This window comes from Pteropus alecto, unplaced genomic scaffold (genome assembly GCF_000325575.1).
Source record: "Pteropus alecto unplaced genomic scaffold, ASM32557v1 scaffold57, whole genome shotgun sequence".
NCBI classification, from domain to species: Eukaryota; Metazoa; Chordata; class Mammalia; order Chiroptera; family Pteropodidae; genus Pteropus; species Pteropus alecto.
This window is the reverse complement of record NW_006442508.1, coordinates 1,827,624-1,847,219: the sequence shown is the minus strand read 5'-3', so window position 1 is coordinate 1,847,219 and position 19,596 is coordinate 1,827,624. Positions and strand designations below refer to the sequence as shown.

Here is a 19,596-nt window from a genome sequence, read left to right as displayed (position 1 = left end):
TCTTTTGCAACCACTGTAATCACCTTTCTCCCTTTTTCTAACAGCTAACTGTACAGCAGGGAAAGTAAAAAGGGAGACATTCACATGATGTGAGAAAAGCACTGGGTTCAAAGACCATTATTGCATTTGCTAATCAATCAGCAGAAATTCTTAACCTGGAGTCTACAGAACATTATTGAGGGGATATATATAGTTAGTACGCCTTGATACCAAGGAAAACTTAAGAATTCTGTGTATTTTATGCTTTAAATAATATTATTCTGAGAATAATGTTTACAAGATGGCTAAACATGTTGTGTATGCAGGTGCGTGCAAGCATGCATGCATGCACACACATGAACACACAATATTAAGAACCCCTGAAAACTCTTTTTTCCACAGAAGGGTAGATATGACACTGGTGGTCCAAAGATGGATCACAGATAATGTTACACAGATGAAGTATGCAGATGAATACTTTTTAGTTATGATATTCATTTTACTTGATTTAAAAAAATTCTAGCAATGAAATAGAGTTTTCCTTTCAATTTCAATTTAAGTGGAACAAAAAGTCAATTTGGAAGAATAAAAAATAATGGTTGCAAGTGTAATGTGGATAAGGCAAAAACTGCAAAGACAGGACATTCTGCCTGCCCCCAGATATTTTTCCTACGGTTTAGTTCCTACTTTCAAACTTTCAGACCATTCTTTAATTCTCTATGTATAAAAATGGGGAATAGCTAGAGTCTGAATTTTCCAAAAAGCATCAAGGCAATAGGCATTTTTGAGGCTCTACCAAGGACACAGCACTCTCAGCTCCTTAAAGCCAGGGCTGTGTCTTGTTCACTGTTGAAAATCCAGTGTCTAGTACAGTGCCTGGCATGTAGTAGGTGCCCAGTCAATACTGATTGACTACATTATGGAGGAGCCAGAAGTAGAAGTGGTAATTTTTTTACTCGAAAGTCAAATCCAATTTAGGGTTAATTTTTAAAGTTAAAATATCACCATATGTGGTATGCCAGTATGCCAATCGGTGGTATCTCTATCTTGGTGGCCAATCACTAGAATTATCTGGGGAGCTGCTGCCTTGATCTTGGAATTCCCAGTCTCCATAACTGTGAGAAATAAATTTCTGTTGTTTGTAAGCTACCCAGTCTATGGTATTCTGTTACAGCAGTCCAAATGGACTAATACTTACATCTTTCTATCTGTAAATTATTTCCAGTGAACATGTAGTATATTTTTATTTAAAAAAAAACATATCAAAGATAAGAAAAAAGAGTAGGAGAGAAAATAAATCTTCATTATGAACAAGTGTCACAGTAGCAGCCAGCTGCAATACGAAGCCACACTAATTTTGGATTTAACTGCTTTAATCCACTATGTACTTCACCTTTTGTGACAGCACCAACTCCACCTTTCCGCTCATTTCATTTTCTGGTTTCTTCTGGTTTTCTTCTTCTGGCACATCGCTCTTCAGCTTGGGACTGGAGGAAAACTCCACAAAGGCCACAGTTGGGCTGGATCGAGTCACAGTTGTTGTAAAATGCTGTGGCTCTGAAAAAAAGTTACATTCAGAAACATAAAGAAGAAGAAGACCATATAAAAGCACATTTAAGCCATGAAGTACATTGAGTCCATATCCTGTTCTGCGCAATAAGAAGTTGGGTTACCACGTGATGAGAAGTATAAATGAGCTTAAGGTACCATAATTCTCTAGGATCTTCCATAATATTATACAAAGAAATCAAGCAACATAGAACACATTAAAGAACCCCACTATAAAAAGCTCAAGTTCTTAATAAGAGTCAGAGTTCACATACAAACAACACTACATGAAACAAAATGTTGACAAGAAATATTATGATAGGTGGTTTGGATGGGAGAACATCTACAGATAATTTCCACCCAAATGACTGACTCTTCTTTTTGTATTTCAATACTCCTTTTTAACACCATATTTTCAGAACTGGAATGTGTTAAGGATTGTGAGGTATTTATAATGCAATGAAAATAAAGTGTTTTCTGATATATAAAGAAGAATTAGGTACACTTTAGAGTGGGTGGAAAAGTTAACACCTGAGGGGGCATATCAAAATGAGGTGCAATCTAGTTTGAAAAAGCATATGCTTAAGTTTTTTGTAATGACATTGAATATCTTTTGAAATGCCATTTAAAAATAATTTGGTATGAGAAGAGGGTGAGAGGTTTTTATCAAAAGAAAAAATGTGTTAAAAATATTGAGAAACATTACTTTAGGGAACAGGGGATCTCTATTCATACTCACTGTCCATATTTGTGGCATTACTTTATTCTTTCAAACTTCACCAGCTTTATCATTTCAGTGTCTATTTTTATGATATATTTTTGTCTTATCTATTGCTGTTATAGTGTCTTAAAATATGACCCTTATTTTTTAGCATTATTTATTTGTGGAAATATAATCTTCTCTAAGATAATGGAAATAAACTTTCAAAAAACCGAAAACAAGGTAGCAAAAAATCATGGGTGCTTGTTTTTACAGAAAGATAAATCATAGTGTCAGAACTTCCCCAGTAAGCCTCTAGGTGGCAGCACAACCACACCTGTTACAGAGCTTAACTATTATTGCTCAGCAGGAGATGATGCTTATTTCCATTATATCTTAACAGTTATCATGATTTACCTTAAAATTAGACTATTATAAAACAAACCTGATGAGGCAAGTTCTGTATTCCCTTTTTCTGGCTTTTCACCACCATTCTCATCTTCTTGACTGTTTGGTTCAGTTTCTTCAATTGTTGCCTGAAAAAAAAGATTTTTCCCCCCTTGAAAAAATTATCCCTTTGAAAGTTCTAAAGAGTAAAGAATTTCTTTCTTCCTTTCTTTCTTTTTTCTTTTTTCAAATAGGCTAACAGGGTGAGTTGCTTATATGAATTCATTCTTTTCTATTTCTTAGGCAGCTTTATGGTGAAAGACTGGATTTGCTGGAAGGAGACATTCTGTGAAGAACAGAGGTGCTGAAGCAGCATTACATCACGAGGGCAGGCACACATGCATCCACTGCCTAACTCCCCAACTCCTCTGTCTACCTCAGAGGTACATCCCCAACTTTTCCCTTCCTTTCACCACCAAATTTTCAAAATCATAGTTACCACCCATTTGCTCTTGAATGCCTTTAAAATTGGTTTAGGGTCATATTGCCAAGCGGAATAGAAATTTTCTTTAAGGTTACGATTTATCTCTCAGTAGCTTATCTTCAGCATAAAGGCCTGTGGTTCTTAGCACTGTGAAATTTACTCTTTTTTAAAAATAATTTTTAAAAATTTTCTATTACAGTTGACATACAATATCATATTGGTTTAAGTTATACAACATAGCGATTAGACATTTCTATAACCTACAAAGTGATCACATTGATTAGTCTAGTATGCATCTCACACCATATACAGTTATTACAATATTATTGACTATATTCCTTATGCTATACTTTATGGCCTCATGACTATTTTGTAACTACCAATTTGTATTTCTTAATTCCTTCCCCTTTTTCACCCATCCCCACCCTCCAGTCTGGCAATCATCAAAATGTTCTCTGTATCTATGAGTTTGTTTCTGCTGTTTATTTTTATGGTTTGTTCTTAAGATTCCATATATAAGTGAAATCATATGGCATTTGTCTTTCTTGGTCTGACTTACTCCACTCAGCATAATACCCTCTAGGTCCATGCATGTTATTGCAGATGGCAAGATTTCACTCTTTTTGATGTCTGAGTAACATTTCACTGTATATTTGTACCATTTCTTCTTTATCCATTCATCCACCGATGAACACTCAGATTGCCTCCATATCTTGGCTATTGTAAATAATGCTGCAATAAATATATGGGTGCACATGTCCCTTCAGAGTAGTGTTTTGGATTTCTTCAGATAAATACCCAAAAGTGGGATTACTAGGTCCTTTTTTGTCTTGTTATAGCTTTTTTTGTGAAGTCTATTTTGTCTGGTATAACTATTTCTACTGTTTTTTTTTCATTTCCATTTTCATGAATTGTCTTTTTCCATCCCTCTACTTTCAGTCTCTGTGTGTCTTGTGATCTGAAGTGAGTCTCTTATAGACAGCATATGTAAGGGTGTCGATTCAGTCACCCTATCTTTGGACCGGAACATTTAATTCAATTACATTTAAAGTAATTGTTGATATGTAATTATTGCCATCTCATTATTCATATTTTTTATCTTTTTTTTTTCCTTCTTAAAGAAGTTCCTCTAATACCACTTGTAATAATGGTTTGGAGTTGATGAACTCCGTTAGCCTTTTCTTGTCTGGGATGCTCTTTATCTGGCCTTTGATTCTAAATGATAGCTTTGCTGGGTATAGTAATCTTAGTTGTAGGCCCTTGGTTTTCATCATGTTGATTATTTCATGCCAATCCCTTCTGGCCTGAAAAGTTTCTGTTGAGAAATCAGCTGACAGTCTTATGGGAGCTCCCTTGATGGTAACTACCTGCTTTTCTCTTGCTGCTTTTTTTAAGAAAAAAATCTTTCCCGGCTTTATTGACATTTAATAGACTATTAGTTGTTCATATTTACACCATACGATTCAGTGAGTTTTCTCAAATATAGTTGGCATACAATAATATACAGTTTCAGTTGTACAACTTATTAATCAGAGATCCACATAACTTGCAAAGTGGTCACCCCACTAAATCTAGTATCCCTCTTCCCCTTACATAATTATTACATTATTAACTATCTTCTCCATGCTACACTCTATATCTCTATGTCTATTCTGAAACTATCCATTTGCATCTCTTAATCCCTTTGCATTTTCCTCCCACCCCCAAACCCCTCCCATCCAGTAGCCCTCAAAATATTCTCTGTATCTATGAGTTTATTACTGTTTTTGTTATTGTGGTTTATTTGTTCTTTAGATTCCACATGGACATGGAATAATGTGAAATCTCCCTTTCTCTATCTGACCCATTTCATCAGTGCAATGCTCTCCAGGTCCATCAAGGCAATAACTTTCTCCATCCCCTTCCTTTTAGTGTGTGTGTGTCTTTTAATCTGAAGTGAATCTCTTGTTGGCAGCATATATAGGGGTCTTGTTTTCTTATCCATTCAGTCACTCTATCTTTTGGTTGGAGCACCTAATTCTTTTCCATTTAAAGTACTTATTGATAGGAATGCAGTTATTACCATTTTGTATGTATGTTTTTGATACATGTCTTTTCTTCTTAAAGAAGTCCCTCCAACATTTCCTGTAATACTGGCTTGGCGGTGATGAACTCCTTTAGCTTATTTTTCTCTGGGAACCCCTTTACCTGTCCTTCGACTCTAAATGATATCTTTGCTGGATAGAGTATTCTTGATTATAGATCCTGGGTTTTCATCACATTGAATATTTTGTGCCAAGCCCTTCTGTCCTGCATGGTTTGAGAAATCAGCTGCCAGTTTTATGGGTGCTCCCTTGTAGGTAACTAACTGCTTTTCTCTTGCTGCTTTTAAGAATCTCTCTTTGTATTTAACCTTTGGCATTTTGATTATGATGTGTCTTGGTGTGAACTTCCTTGGGTTCCTCTTTCTTGAGATTCTCTGAGCTTCCTGGAGTTGTATGTCTACTTCCTTCACCAGATTAGGGAAGTTTTCCATCATTATTTCTTCAAATAGCTCTTCAGTCTTGTTTTCCTTCAGGTACTCCTATGACATATATATTTTTACATTTAATAGTGTCCCATAGGCTCCTTATTATAGTCTTGGCTTCTTTTTTCTCGTCATTCTGGTCGAGTGTCCCCAGTTTCCCCATCCTCTATATTGGTGGTTCGATCCTCTTCTTTATCCACTCTGTTTTTCCATCTAATATACTTCTCATTTCAGATAATGTGTTCTTCATTTCTGACTGGTTCCCTTTTATAATTTCCATTTCCATTTTAATGTTTTTTATCTCTCTGTTAAAGTTCTCACTGAGTTCATCTACACATCACCTAAGTTCATTGAGCATCCTTATAACCAGTGTTTTTCACTCTGCATCTGTTAGATTGCTTGACTCCATTATTCCTGGATCTCTGTTCTGTTCTCTCATATGGTTTCTGCTTCTTTGTCTTTCCATTTTGGCTGCTTTTCTGTGTCTGTTTCTATGTACTAGGCAAAACTCTTAAGTCTCCCAGTCTTATTAGCATGGGAAACTTAGTTGGTGTCCAGTGGCACAGTCCTGAGAGGGGTTCCACTGCAGGTCAAGTTTATCCCCAGCCTGTGCCTCTTCGGGGCCACCTGTTAAGATTCAGCAAGCAATATACAGATGCTGTGCTTATAGTTGCCTCAAGAAACCACACCAGAAACCGAGGCCAGCTGCCACCTTGGCTCTGTTCAGCAAGGAGCACCTGACTCACTGAGGATACATCTGGATGTGGCTTGGGAGGAGCCATGACTTGGGAGAGGTGGAGTTTCAGGGACTCCTCTGGGCAGAATGACCTCTGTTTTCCAGGTCAATGACGTCTCCGCTATGGCGGTGCTGCGGTCTGCACACTGGGAGGCAGAAGGCTTAACAGAGGAACAATGGATTCCAGCAGCACTTCTGTTGGGAGAGACCCTAACCTCTGGCCCTCACTCCGACAACTCAGTGTCCCCTATAAGCCCCTGGTGTCCTCCGCCCAGCCGAACCAGTGCTGGTGCTCAGAGGAGCAGGTCTGACACTGTGAAGGTCAGTTTGCGGACACGAACACCGTCCCACTCAGCTGCTCATACCTGGCAGCCTCACATCCTCGCCCCGTCCTACCTTCTCCCATTGCAGGGTGATTTCTTAGTTCTCTTCCTAGTTTATGGCTTATTCATCCAGATCCCAGGTGATTTTCCTTGATGTTTGCTCCTTTTTTTTCTGTCACAAATTTGATTTGGTTGCCAGAGGGATGAACAGAGCCTCTATCATCTATGCCATTTTTTTCCTCCTCTTTTCTCTTGCTGCTTTTAAGATCTTTTGTCTTTAACTTTTGGAATTTTAATTTTGATGTGTCTTGGTGTGGACCTCTTTGGGCTTATCTTGTTTGGAACTCCCTGTGCTTCCTGGGTTTGTATGTCTATTTCCTTCGCCAGGTCAGGGAAGTTTTCTGTCATTATTTCTTCAAATAGGTTTCGATTCCTTGCTCTCTCTCTTCTTTCTGGTACCCCTGTGATGCAAATGTTGTTATATTTAATATTGTCCCAGAGGCCCTTGAAACTATCCTTATTTTTACTTGATTCTTTTTTCTTTTTGTTGTTCTTATTGGGTGTTTTCAGGTACCTTATCTTCCAAATCTTTGATTCTATCCTCTGCTTCATCCAATCTCTTTTTGATCCCCCCTAATGTATTCTTTATTTGTTATTCTTCATTTCTGACTGGTTCTTTTTTTGTGTTTTTTATCTCTTGTTAAAGTTCTCACTGAGATCATTGAGCACGTTTATAACCAGTGTTTTGAAATCTGTATCTGGTAGATTGCTCGTCTACATTTTGTTTAGTTTTTTTTCTGGAGCATTGTTCTGTTCTTTTGTTTGGGACATGTTTCTTTGCCTCCCCATTTTGGCTGCTTCCCTGTGTTTATTTCTATGTTATTAGGTAGAGCTGTTATGTCTCTTGGTCTTAGGAGAGTAGCTTTATGTAGTAGGTGTCTTATGGGGCCCAGTAGTACACTCTTCTTGGTCACCTGAGCCAGTGCTGCAGGTGTATCTTTTGTATAGATTGTGTGTACCCTCCGGCTGTGGATGAGCCTTGGTTGCTGTTGACACATCAATGGGAGGAACTGATCCTCAGGCTGATTAGACGTAAGTACTGTCTGTGACTACAGTGGTGGAGCTGTTGTGCAGGGGCTGACCCTACGAAGAAGGGTTCACTTTAGAAGGGCTCTGGTGCCAGCCTAGTCTGCCTTTTGGTTATGTTACCTGCAGAGGTGGCCGGGTGGTGTTCTGAAGTAGGCCGAAGCAGGCCAGCGGGTATGCTGGCCCCAGGGCTTCCTGAGAGGGACGCTGCTAAAGGCCAAGTTCAGCCACTGCCTGTGCCCTGATCATGAGCCACCAAGCAATCTGCAGATGGCTTTCAACCTAGTTGGGATTGGAAGTTCCTGGGAGAGGCCTAGCCGTGAACTGTGGCCAGCTGCTACCAATGTCAGGCTTGAGGCTGCTCAGCAAGAGGTATGGGAAATGCCAAAGCCAGATACTGCTTGTTTGGATATTGTGAACCTTGAGAGAGTTTAGAAAAGTTCGCAAATGGGCCAAGACAGGCCATCTGTATGGAAAAGCCACTAAAAGTGGCTTTGGTGGGCCTGTAAGTTGGGTGGGGCAGGGTCTCTGGGAATCACCAGGGCAGGGCAAATGGTGTTAGCCAGGTTGATGGAGACTCAGACATGGTAGCCATTTACATGCTGGGAGCGGGGAGGGCTCAACAAAGAGACAATGGATTCTACCAGCACTTCTGTCTGGGAGAAAGCTGCCCCTCCAGCTCTCACCCTGAAGCCAAACAATTTGGTTCTTCCTTGTATATCCTCAGTGCCTTTTAAGCTGCTTCCCCAGTGCTGGAGCTCAGAGCAAGGAAGTCTGTATGTCCATATGTGAGCCCTTTAATTGGAACACCTGGCATTCCAGCACCCTCCGTGTCACTCAGCCACAATCTCTGCTAGTGTTCACAGAGTTATGGGGACTTCTCTCTCCAGCATTGGAACCCTGGGCTGGGGAGCCTGGTATGGGGCTGGGAGCCCTCACTCCTCAGGTGGACCATTGTAGTCAATATATCCCTTCTGATTTTTAACCATCACACAAGGGTGTTGGCCTGCTGGTCCATGTTCCCTCCCCTCCTACCAGTCTCTATGTGGCTTCTTTTGTATATCTTAAGTTATAGGACTTCCGTATAGCTAGTCTTCCGGTGATTCTCAACGATGGTTGTTCTGTAGTTTAGTTGTGCTTTTGGTGTGGTTGTGGGAGGATGCGAGCACAGCATTTACTTACTCCCATCTTGACCAGAATGTGCAATTTATTCTTGCCATTCTCTTTCTTCCTGGATTTTAACAACTGTTACCCAAGTTCTCATTCCACCTTCCTCTTCTTTTAATGGTTCTTATTGCTTTCTTTTCACAAAAAATATGGGTCATTCCTTAAAACTTCAACCATTTTCCTCCACCTGTGCTGAATTGCCCTCACATGTAACAATTATTCCTATAGGTTTGCCAGTGTGGTCTCTATCCATTTATGACTTGTATTTTCATCTCTAATCCTAAGAGTTCATCAAAGCTTCAATTCAGCTGAGCTGACCATTACTGTCATGGTAAATGGCTCAACATGCTAAAAGTTACCTTTAGACAAGCTCCTCCTCCAAATCCAATACTCTCTGTTTATGGCATTAGTTTTCCCCATCACATAAATTAACTCTGAAGTATTTCTTGACTCATACCTCATAAGTATCCATCTATTTCCAGGTCCTGCCAATGTTCTAACACAATAGTTTTCATGTCTATCTTCCCTTTTCTTTCTACAGCTAGGGCCAAGTTTCACCTTTATTCCCTTGTTCTTCAACTAAGGGGTCTCTCTGATTTGAATCTTGCTCTCTAATCTCCTTGGCACATCACCATGATGTTCATCTCTCTCAGTAGTACTTCAGTTTATCACTTTAATGTTTGTTTCTCTCCCTCAGTAGTACCTCAATTGTATCGGTTTTATGCTTGACAGAATTTATAATATTAAAAGAATTTGGAGCAATCTAAATGTCCTACAATAAAGGAATTGCCCTCAAAGTAACAATTATTCCCAAGGACTGCAGTGTGTCCATAAAAGGAAATATTATGCAGTAATAAAAAGGGTGTTGAACAATAGTTAATAATGTAAAAATATTTATTATCTAATATCTTAAGTTAAAAAAATGTATACTGCATATATAATATAATGCCTACATAATATAATGCCTACATATACTACACAAATTCACAAATATTCCTGTTGATACATATACAAAAATTCATATAAAAAACAGTAAGAAAATACATTACAATGTTAATAGTGATTATTTTTAATGTGCTTAAATTTTGGATGTCCGTTTTCTTATTTTTAAACATATTTTCTGTATTCCAAAATGTTCTACAATGGCTATGTATTGCTTCTGTAATCAAAAAACAAAATCAATGTCATTTTACATTAGTTGGGAGCCACTTGACTTGAGAGTGAATTCCAAAATTTTCCCACTGTTATTATAGCATTTGCTTTATAAAAATAAATGATAGGTTGAATTAAATACTCGCTAGACTATATATACTTCAAAAACCAACGAGAACAAGTTAATGACTATTGTGTTTGTTAGTAATGGTGTCTTATTGTTAAAACATTGTGTTTGTTTAACCATGGTGTCTATGGTTAAAGTTGAATTTTAAAGTGTGTATGAAATATTATTTTAAAAGGTTTTAAGACAAAGACTAAAATTGGTTTCAGGAAAGTCATTATTAAATACTTTATAAAATATCCCTATAGGTTTTCAAAAAGCTATGAATTTATTGATCTCTCATAAGTATATACATTTTACCCATAAAAAAACTGGCCTTTAAAATAACCCAAATGAAAGCCCTTTATAGCAATGCATTGGTGGAAATAGTCACTGAATTCCTTTAAAAAATAATCTTATGCAAGATAAAAGAATGGTTCAACAAATGCAAATCAATAAATGTGATATACCACATTGATAGGATGAAGGATAAAAATTATATGATCATCTCAATAGATGCAGAAAAGGCATTTGACAAACCTTAATATCGTTTCATGTAAAAACTCTCAATGAACTTGGTATAGAATATACCTTAAAATAATAAAGGCCATATTTGACAAGCTCACAACTAACATCATACTTATTGATGAAAAGTTGGTAATGTTTCTTCTAAGATCAAGAACAAGACAAGGGTGCCCACTCTCATCATTTCTATTCAACATAGTACTGTAAGTCTTAGCCAGAGCAATTAGGCAAGAAAAAGAAATAAAAGGTATCCAAATTGGAAAGGAAGAAGTTTCTGTTTACAGATGACATGATCTTACATGTAGAATACTGTAAAAAACTCCACCAAAAATACTATTGAAATTAATAAATGAATTCTTTAAAGTTGTAGGATATAACATCAATATACAACTATCTGAAAAAGAAATTAAGAAAACAATCTCATTTACAATAGTAAATCAAAAATAATAAAATTGAAAATAATAAATACTTAGGAATAAGTTTAACCAGGGAGGTGAAAGATCTGTACACTGAAAACTACAAAATGGTGATGAAAGAAATTGAAGAAGATACAAATAAATGGAAATACATCTTGTGTTCATGGATTGGAAGAATTAATTTTGTTAAAATGTCCAAACTACCCAGAGAAATCCAAAGATTCAGTGCAAGAAGAACAAAGCTGGAAGCATCATACTTCTGGATTTCAAACTATATTACCAAGGCGTAGTAACCAAAGCAGTACGGTACTAACATAAAAAGACACATAGATCAATGGAACAGAATAGAGAGCCTAGAACAACCCATACTTTTATAGCTATTTATTTTCAACAAAGGCACCAAGGAATACAAAATGGTAAGGGACAGTCTCTTCAATAAATGGTGGTGGGAAAGCTGGATATCTACTTGCAAGAGAATAAAATTGGACTCTTATGTTACACCATACACAAAAGTTAATGTCTAAATGAAGTAAAGACTTAAATGTAAGACCTGAAACCATAAAACTCCTAAAAGAATACAAGGGTACACTCCTTAGTATTGTTCTTGGCAATGATTTTTGGATTTGACACCAAAAACAAAGACAACAAAAGCAAAAATAAACAAATGGGACTATATCAAACTAAAAAGTTTCTGCACAGCAAAGTAGATAATTAGCAAAATAAAACACAATCTACAGAATAGGAAAAAATATTTGCAAACTATGCATCTGATAAAGGTTGACTTCACAGATTGCAAGGACCTTGTCGGCTTATAATCTTTTTTTTTTTTAAATTTTTTTACGCCTACAGCACCTGGTTTTCCTAGGTGGTCTCCCATCCAAGTACTAACCAGGCTCGATCCTGCTTAGCTTCCAAGATTAGACAGGATCAGGCTTGTTCAGGGTAGCATGGCTGTAGACTAGATGAGAATTTTCTAATGGTGGATAACCATATATAAATTCTGGGAGAACATAATGTTAACTTAAAATGCACTTTTAAAACCCTAGGCAGGAAAGAAGCATCACATTTATATTATTTAATGAATTTTTAAAACTTTTTAATATATCAACAAGCCTGAATTGAATTCTTTTAAGAAATTTAATGAGTGGAAATATTTAAATAAACTGAAGTCTCTTTTATTGTATTTATGTTGTGTGTGTGTTTATATTGTTATATTAAGGACTGATATGATAGTAGCACTTGAAGATCAACCAACCAGTCTAGTATTACAAAAGAATAAGCTGGGTTTTATAAAGTACTACCCCCGCACACACATAGAAATATTAATATATGACAGTATTTTTTGTTTTATAATGTTAATATATAAAACATTGTCAGAGATACTGATTTTTAGGGTTTTCCCCAAAAGTATTAGGTTATAAAACATTTATATTGGGAAACAAATTTGCAGTTAAATATTGATGAACAATGCTCTTGAGAACACTAGTGTTTCCAATTACTAGAAATAAAATTACTACAAAAACAGGCCAAAGCCTCCCCAGCCCCAAAGTGAACAAAGAAATGGACAGATTTTACTAAATCTCAGATGCCATCAATTTCAAGTTGTATTATTTTAAGTACTACTAAAAAAGAAAACACACTGTTAAATATGACACACTACTGACTGTAAGATATATCCTGATTTAGAGATGTTCAAACGTGGAAAGTGTGCCACTTTGAATCAAAGAAATAAGACAATTCATTAAGTTTTTTAGAAATAACTTATAATGCAAAGGAGACAAAATCCTCAATCACTACTTCACTAAGAATTATTCTACTAGCACACCACAGTAATATTTACTTACACATGACTAATAGAGAATTTTCATTTTCAAGAATTCTCACATTTCCAAATGCATGTTTATATGGCTTACAAATACTGAGCTCCCAGATGACGCAATTTATCTTCCCTCTAAATGATGCTTTAAAGGTTACATACTGAGGTTACTCCATTAGCCACAATCAATATTTACTGCCAGTGCCGCTGGGGTACTTAACATGGGTTATCTCACTTAATCCTTGGAGCTAGCTTATAAAATATGTATCAGTATGATTCCCTTTATACAGGTGAGGAAACTGAGGCCAGGAGGCTAAGTGACTTAAACCAGGGTCACACTGCTAGCAGGTAGGAGAGGTGGGAACTCTGCCCTGTGCTGGCACCTCAGTGGTCCATTATCTAGGCTGGGAGTCACACCCAGCACCAAGCTGTTGCCAGGGATTTAACGGTTTTGATCTGTGAAAAGCCGTCTAGAACCTGAGAATCCTAACTTTATCGTTGAAATGATTCAAATCTTTTCCATTTCATTCATTCTCATGCATTCTACTTCATTCTTTCCATTCTATCTCTCATTCACTTATTCTGTACTCTCTGATGAGACCTCTCCAGAATCCCTCATGACAGGAGGCAATTTAGCTAAGTTTCCACTTTCCAGGGAGGCTCAAGACCAGCCTGCTCCGAGCCATCACCCCGTCTCAGGGCTTTCAGTCCAGTCCAGGTTCCGGCCGGAGGCGGGGACAGGAGGGGGGTGGGGTGGGGGGCGCAGTGGCCCAGCACAGTTTCTGGCATAGAGCAGATAAGAAAATGTTATTTGCGTTATTTATGGACTTCATACTCTCAGGCATAGTTTAAATGTATACTAGTCATCAAAATCAGCTGATTACTAGCAAAATAGTCAAGATAAAGAGAAAAAGCAAGCTTTAATTTGAATGACATGGGCCCATTTAAAAAAAATTTTATATGCACTGAGAAAAAGAGGAGGATACATATTTTTTAAAAATAGTATTTGCGCTGCCTTTGAGCCCCTGCTGTGCCTGCCCAGGCACATGGCGGGGGGGGGGTTGGGGGGTTGTCAGCCGACAGCTCCATTGCACATGCTTGCGCATAACTGAGGCCCTCTGTTCCCCTTTAAACCACAAACAAGGCAGCACCTCTCTTCCTAGGGTGGGTTTCCCCAGGAGGTTGTGAAAAAAAATCTTAGTATTAAACTTCTGATTGGCTGGAGTAAGAGGTAGCTTATATTTGATTTATAATTTTCTGTATTCTCTAGTATCTATAAACTATATAAATAATAACAAACTATAAATAAATATAAACTATAGGTAATCAAAGGAAATGCCCAAAACCACTTTAATGAACTTGTGTCTGGATCCTTAATCCCGAAGGCTTGTTACTTTTGAACTCTCATCTTTATTTAAAAAGCACCGAGTTCAAAATTGGCAGTTTTAACCAGTCCTGATAGACACAGAGATTTGCCTTGCTGGAAAATTCACTTTCGGACCCATACTTTCCTTTGGTTACAGGTAAACAGAAGAGGGGCCTTCCCTTCTCCAACTGATAACAGTCTCAAGAATGAAAACAAGTAAATAAAAACAGATCCCTGGACAGGAACGAATGAGAGCAAAGAAAGGTTACAGAGGCCTAAGCCAGGAGTTGGCTTCCCCTTGATGAGAAGGCGATCCAAACTGGCTCTGATGCCAGAGTTAGCCCTGAGGCCACGGGTAGGAGGTGGCAGTTTCCTGGCTTGAGAGGGACATGATCTAGCCACAGAATTCACTCGGCCTCTGGCTGATCATTTTAACAAAACTCTTATTGGTGGACTGGTCCAGAAAGAGACATTGGAGAATGATCTGGAAATATAAAGCAGTAGACCAAGCATAGGCCTGATAACTAGGGATTGGGTGGTCTCATGTCCAAAGCAGAGAAACTGAGAACTCAGACTGGTCATTTAATCTCTTGGGAAGATGTGATATCCATTCTATGACTACTATTTTATGTTTACCATTCTATGACTCTGAGTGATTTCCTGGCTCCAGTCTTGACTAACTTACCTGGACACGAGCCTGGAAAATTAGTCTACTTAGGTCTTGGCACCATGATCCAGGTGCCATATGCGCCATGCATGTGTTTCCCCTTTCACTTTTATACCTCCAAGTATATACCTATTTTCACTGGATAAAAGAGGGTCTACACAAAGAATCAGCCTCCCCATTCCTTAAATTTTTTCTTTTTGCCTAAAACTTTTTAAACCAATAATGTGAGATTCTGATCCAGGTAAGATGGGCTGAGTTTGATTTTTTATTGTCCCTCATGTATACTTTCTTAAAGTCTATAAATGCTTCTATATCTAAAAAACTTTAATGACCTTTAAAGAGAATTAAATCTAATACTCTTACAATTACTTCTAGATGGAGAAAAACAGTTGCTAAAGAAATGTCTGTTGACATTTGACATTTAGAAGGAATTTTCAGTTGGTTTCAGTTATAAGGAAAACAGCACCTACTCAAATTCTTTCATGCTGCTCTCAGCGCAGAATGAAATGTTTCAAAAAAGACCTGCTTGTCTGTTTTCCTGGCTCAGAAAACATTAGGTAAGTACTAAATTTTCAGCAGAAAGGCCTAGAGTTTTATCAAGGTGGAGGGAAAAAAAACAAACAAAAAACCCCCCAAAAAACCAGACCTGCCTTGTCACTTAGTTTGAGAAAAGCAGATGAAGTAGTTTAGGTACCTAACAGCTGAGTTTGTCCCTTGATCAATAAGGGAGAATTGCCAAAAACCAGGTGGGAAGGTGCTAGCTAGCAGGGAGGGAGCACACAACATCATTTGGGATGCGTTGGCAAGAGAACTGATTAATGGTCATGGAATGGAGTTATGGAGAGGTCAATGGGTGGGTCCTGAGGGTCTAGGTGGCAGAGGGAAGACAAATTGGGGAAAAGTGAACAATAAGAGAAGCAAAAAGAGCTGCAGGAAGAATCATGTGAACATCTGCAAGGGCAATCATCTTTTGGAAAAAGCTGTTCATTCTGTATGTTTCTTAGAGAATTACGACTGGAATGGCTGACAAGCTGAGTTGGAAGACGACATGGAATTCCTCCCATTTGTATGAAATTCACATCTGTTCAAGAGGGTAATTTTGACAATCATACCTTAACCCAAAAAACTTTACACCTATCACCTTTTCAGGCTTCTGAAAAATATACTGTAACTTTCCTTCATTGGTTGTATGACAATATAAAAAGTAACTTAAGGGCATCTCTGTCTAAAAAATGAGTCGCCTTAATATCATGTTAAGTGCTTATATACATGAATTCTCACAATAACCACTGATGCATATACTGTTGTTGTCCTTAGTTTAAATATAAACTGAGGCTCAGGCAGTTTAACTTGCTCAGATGGGGTTTGATCTTTGACTTAGTGCATGGGGTATTTTAGGAAAAGGTCATTTTTGGTACCATCAGGGAGAGATTCAAATACAAATATAACTTACAGTAGATCAAGAACATACTGGAATAGCTTTGAGGGAGACATAAAATGTCTTTCCATAGGTCACTAAACAAGATAAACTAGTCCTCAGATTACAAGACCTTCCAAATTCTCTTCCAATCCTGGAGTCTGTGTTTGCATTATGAGATGATTTACTTACAGAAGCCAATATTTTAAATGTAAAAAAAAAGCATTATGTTTCCACTGGAAAACATCAGGGATACCAGGAGGGGACAGGGCAAACCTGTTCCTCTACTTGGGATGGACAGCATTCCAGTCACCCTCCTCACCTCTTCGCCCCATGATCCCCTCTGGGGGGTCTTCTTGTGGCCTACTTACCACTGTCCATGGCTTTGTTTCTGCCATGCCCAACATGTGGGATATGGGGATATTCCCAACATGTGCAATACCTAATTTCCTCTTCCATTTCAATCCTACACTTAAGAACAAGTTTCAAAGTCCACATCTTACACAACACCTTCTCGATTAACCTTAACCTATAATGCTCTTACTAGTTCTTTTCAATCTTACATTCTTCTAGTCTTCTGACCCTATTAACTAGCACTTAATTATAGTTTTTTTACTTTCCTAATTGCTTTATGAAAATTGCTTTCCCAGAAAATTTGAGGTTTTTTTTCTATTTCAAAAATGGAGCACAAAGTTGGTCCTTAATTCATGCTTATCTGTTAATAGGCAACCAGTGGCAAAGTAATTGCCATCACAATCTCATTACTTAGAGATGATTCAATGGAGGCTGCTCTGAAGTTACTGGTATCAGTAGATATAGCCAGAGTATTAAAAAATAATAATAGCAAGCCTAACTTAATTTAGGATCTATTTCTAAAGTAACAGAACCATGGTCCCAAGAGTTTCAAATGAGAAAAGTGAGGGAGAAGGAAACTGGAGATGACATACTATTGCACAAAAGTGGTTATGTTGGCCCAAGAGGCTGATACTCCAACCTCCTTCTGTCCCCCACTGGAGTCTCGTGGCCATCCTTCTCTGCTATTCTGCATCACAGTTTGAATTCATTCCCCTGCCTACTGTTGCTGTGCCCTTTGAACAGTTCCAGCTCTCCCTGAAGGAACTGTGACATTTTAGTGGTGGGTGAGGCTACTCCTCTGTAAAAAGTGTATCTGTTGGGAGTGCAGTTTTTGGAAGAAAGACACTATTTAAAAAGAAGAACACTATTCCTTTGACAGCTCCACAGAATGGAGCAAATAAATAAGAAACAGCAAATCAGGTCTAATCTGCTATCAAGCTCTGACAGGCTCTGAAGTGCAGCCCCACGTTTTAAGCTGGTCACTATACTTTGCCATCACCAATTAATTCCACTGTTTCCATAGGACCACACTGGCTGTAACACAGTCAAGAAATACTTTTCATGGAATATGGAGAAGAAAGTATAATGAAGAGCAGGTTTATTGGAGAAGGGATTCTTTCAGAATGAAAGAATAGATGACACATTCTAAATGGAAAACTTTTGTAGTCATAAGTTGTAAGCGAGTATGAAAAGTGTTTTAGTAATGAGCCAAAATTTTGTGAAGCACAGCTAACACACACACACACACACACACACACACACACACACACACACACACACACACACACGTAGTTATCTACCCAGAAAATAAGGTAAGAGTCCCTGCCATAGTTAATTCAAGAGCACTAGAGACATGGTAAATAAATGACCTATTCAGAACTCCTAGGATTTATTAAACTAGAAATTATTTCAAACTAGGCAGTTTTACTAAGGTAGAGATACATCAGGGAAGAGACTCTCAGGCTTTTCCATAAGTTTGAACCTGATTCCTGAGTCTGTCCAGGATGAGAATGATTTCTGGGAAGAAAGTTCACAAGACACCTTTTTGTTTGAGTTTTCTCGTTACATTGTATAAACTTCTGAAATAACCTGATTTCTTTCAGATCACCTAATTTTGCTTCTTGTAAGGTGTGATACTTTTGGGGATATGTAATCAATGTGAAATCTTTCAATCCATCTTTTCTTTGCCTTTAGGGAGTTTAGCAGTAAAACTACTACTAAAGTGGAAAATGCCTGACATTGAAAAAGAATAGGCTCTTTTTATTTTGCTCATTGTAAAAAGAAGAAAATTAGTAATTATTGAGAATGAGTAAATTTTTTAAGGTTGTTTTTAGTACTCTAAGAAACAAACAAAACCCTTTTTCTTCTGTTTTACGAGTCTTGTACTTAATGCCATAGGTCTCCACATAGAGTGAGTAAAGCTTTTTTCTCTAAAGGTTAAAAGCATAGAACAAGAGAGATTAAATAGTTAGTTTATGAAGTTTAGGCTTTATGCCATCTGTTCTCTTCATTTATTACTTTAACTACTGTCACAAATAAAATCTGTTCAGCCAAGGGCAGGGTTTTCTCCAAATTCAAACTACGAAGGGGTCAGAGGGCAGACCAGATGAGAGGTAAAGAGTATGGAGTATCTGCCTAACGGCAGAGCCCTTAGGGCTGGTTCTTACAAGTAATCTGGGCTGAGTAAACGCCGTATTCCTGTAGTACGTGGCAAACGTGGGACGAATGTCACACTTATACTGTTGCTTTTTCAAAGTACAATGAGAAAGAGCTGTGCTCAGGTATGTGCGAAGAGCCTGCCACCTGACAGAGTAACCAAATTGAGGAATGGAGAGGTGTTTATGATGGGAACTTAGAAAACACTCATCATTAAGTGTGGCAAAAGAGAAATAAGAACAGAATTACTAACTCCCAGAAAAGCAATTCCACCACTGCAATGTCTAATTAATTTTGGGAACTTCTAATTTAAATTTAAGAGCATAACTTAATGTTGACTCTACCAGTAAAGTTCCCACATTACTAGCTGAACTCAATATTCTATCACACGATAATATGTAAGAACTCTTCAGAGATGGTAACGTTTATGTAAATGAAAAGTGAAATTAAATTCCTGGTCGACTCAGCATTTCCCTGGGTCACAAAACTTTCCTCCTGGAGACCAGCAAACTTGTTACCCTGGTGAGGAAATTATTTTTTGTCTATTCCAATCTGAGTCTCTTTCATAGGGCTTGAGCACTGTGGGAGAGAATTATATCCTTTCAAAAAACATATTTTATTCTTCAAAAGACAAATCCCAGAGATAAGAGAAAGAATATCCAGTCCCCCGGTGGATTTAGCTGGCTGGGTCACTTAACTCGGCCCTG

General features: G+C 37.8%; 1 protein-coding gene, 1 non-coding gene and 1 pseudogene across 18 annotated transcripts in view; 1 reads left to right on the top strand and 2 right to left on the bottom strand.

Annotated features, from left to right (window-relative positions):
* Nucleotides 1-19,596, bottom strand: part of LIMCH1 (LIM and calponin homology domains 1) — a 336,436-nt gene that overhangs the window by 32,104 nt on the left and 284,736 nt on the right. For all 17 annotated transcript variants that reach the window (XM_015597532.2, XM_015597537.2, XM_006922457.3 and 14 more), the window contains 2 exons: nt 2,673-2,763; nt 1,373-1,536 (listed from right to left, as the gene is read on the bottom strand). In XM_015597532.2, the coding sequence (XP_015453018.2) occupies nt 1,373-1,536; nt 2,673-2,763 (255 nt within the window). The remainder of the gene's footprint in view (nt 1-1,372; nt 1,537-2,672; nt 2,764-19,596) is intronic.
* LOC112471563 lies at nt 11,953-12,071 on the bottom strand (annotated as a pseudogene).
* Nucleotides 13,937-14,076, top strand: LOC112471606. The gene has a single exon (XR_003043353.1). It is a non-coding gene; the product is annotated as a small nucleolar RNA SNORA76 (small nucleolar RNA).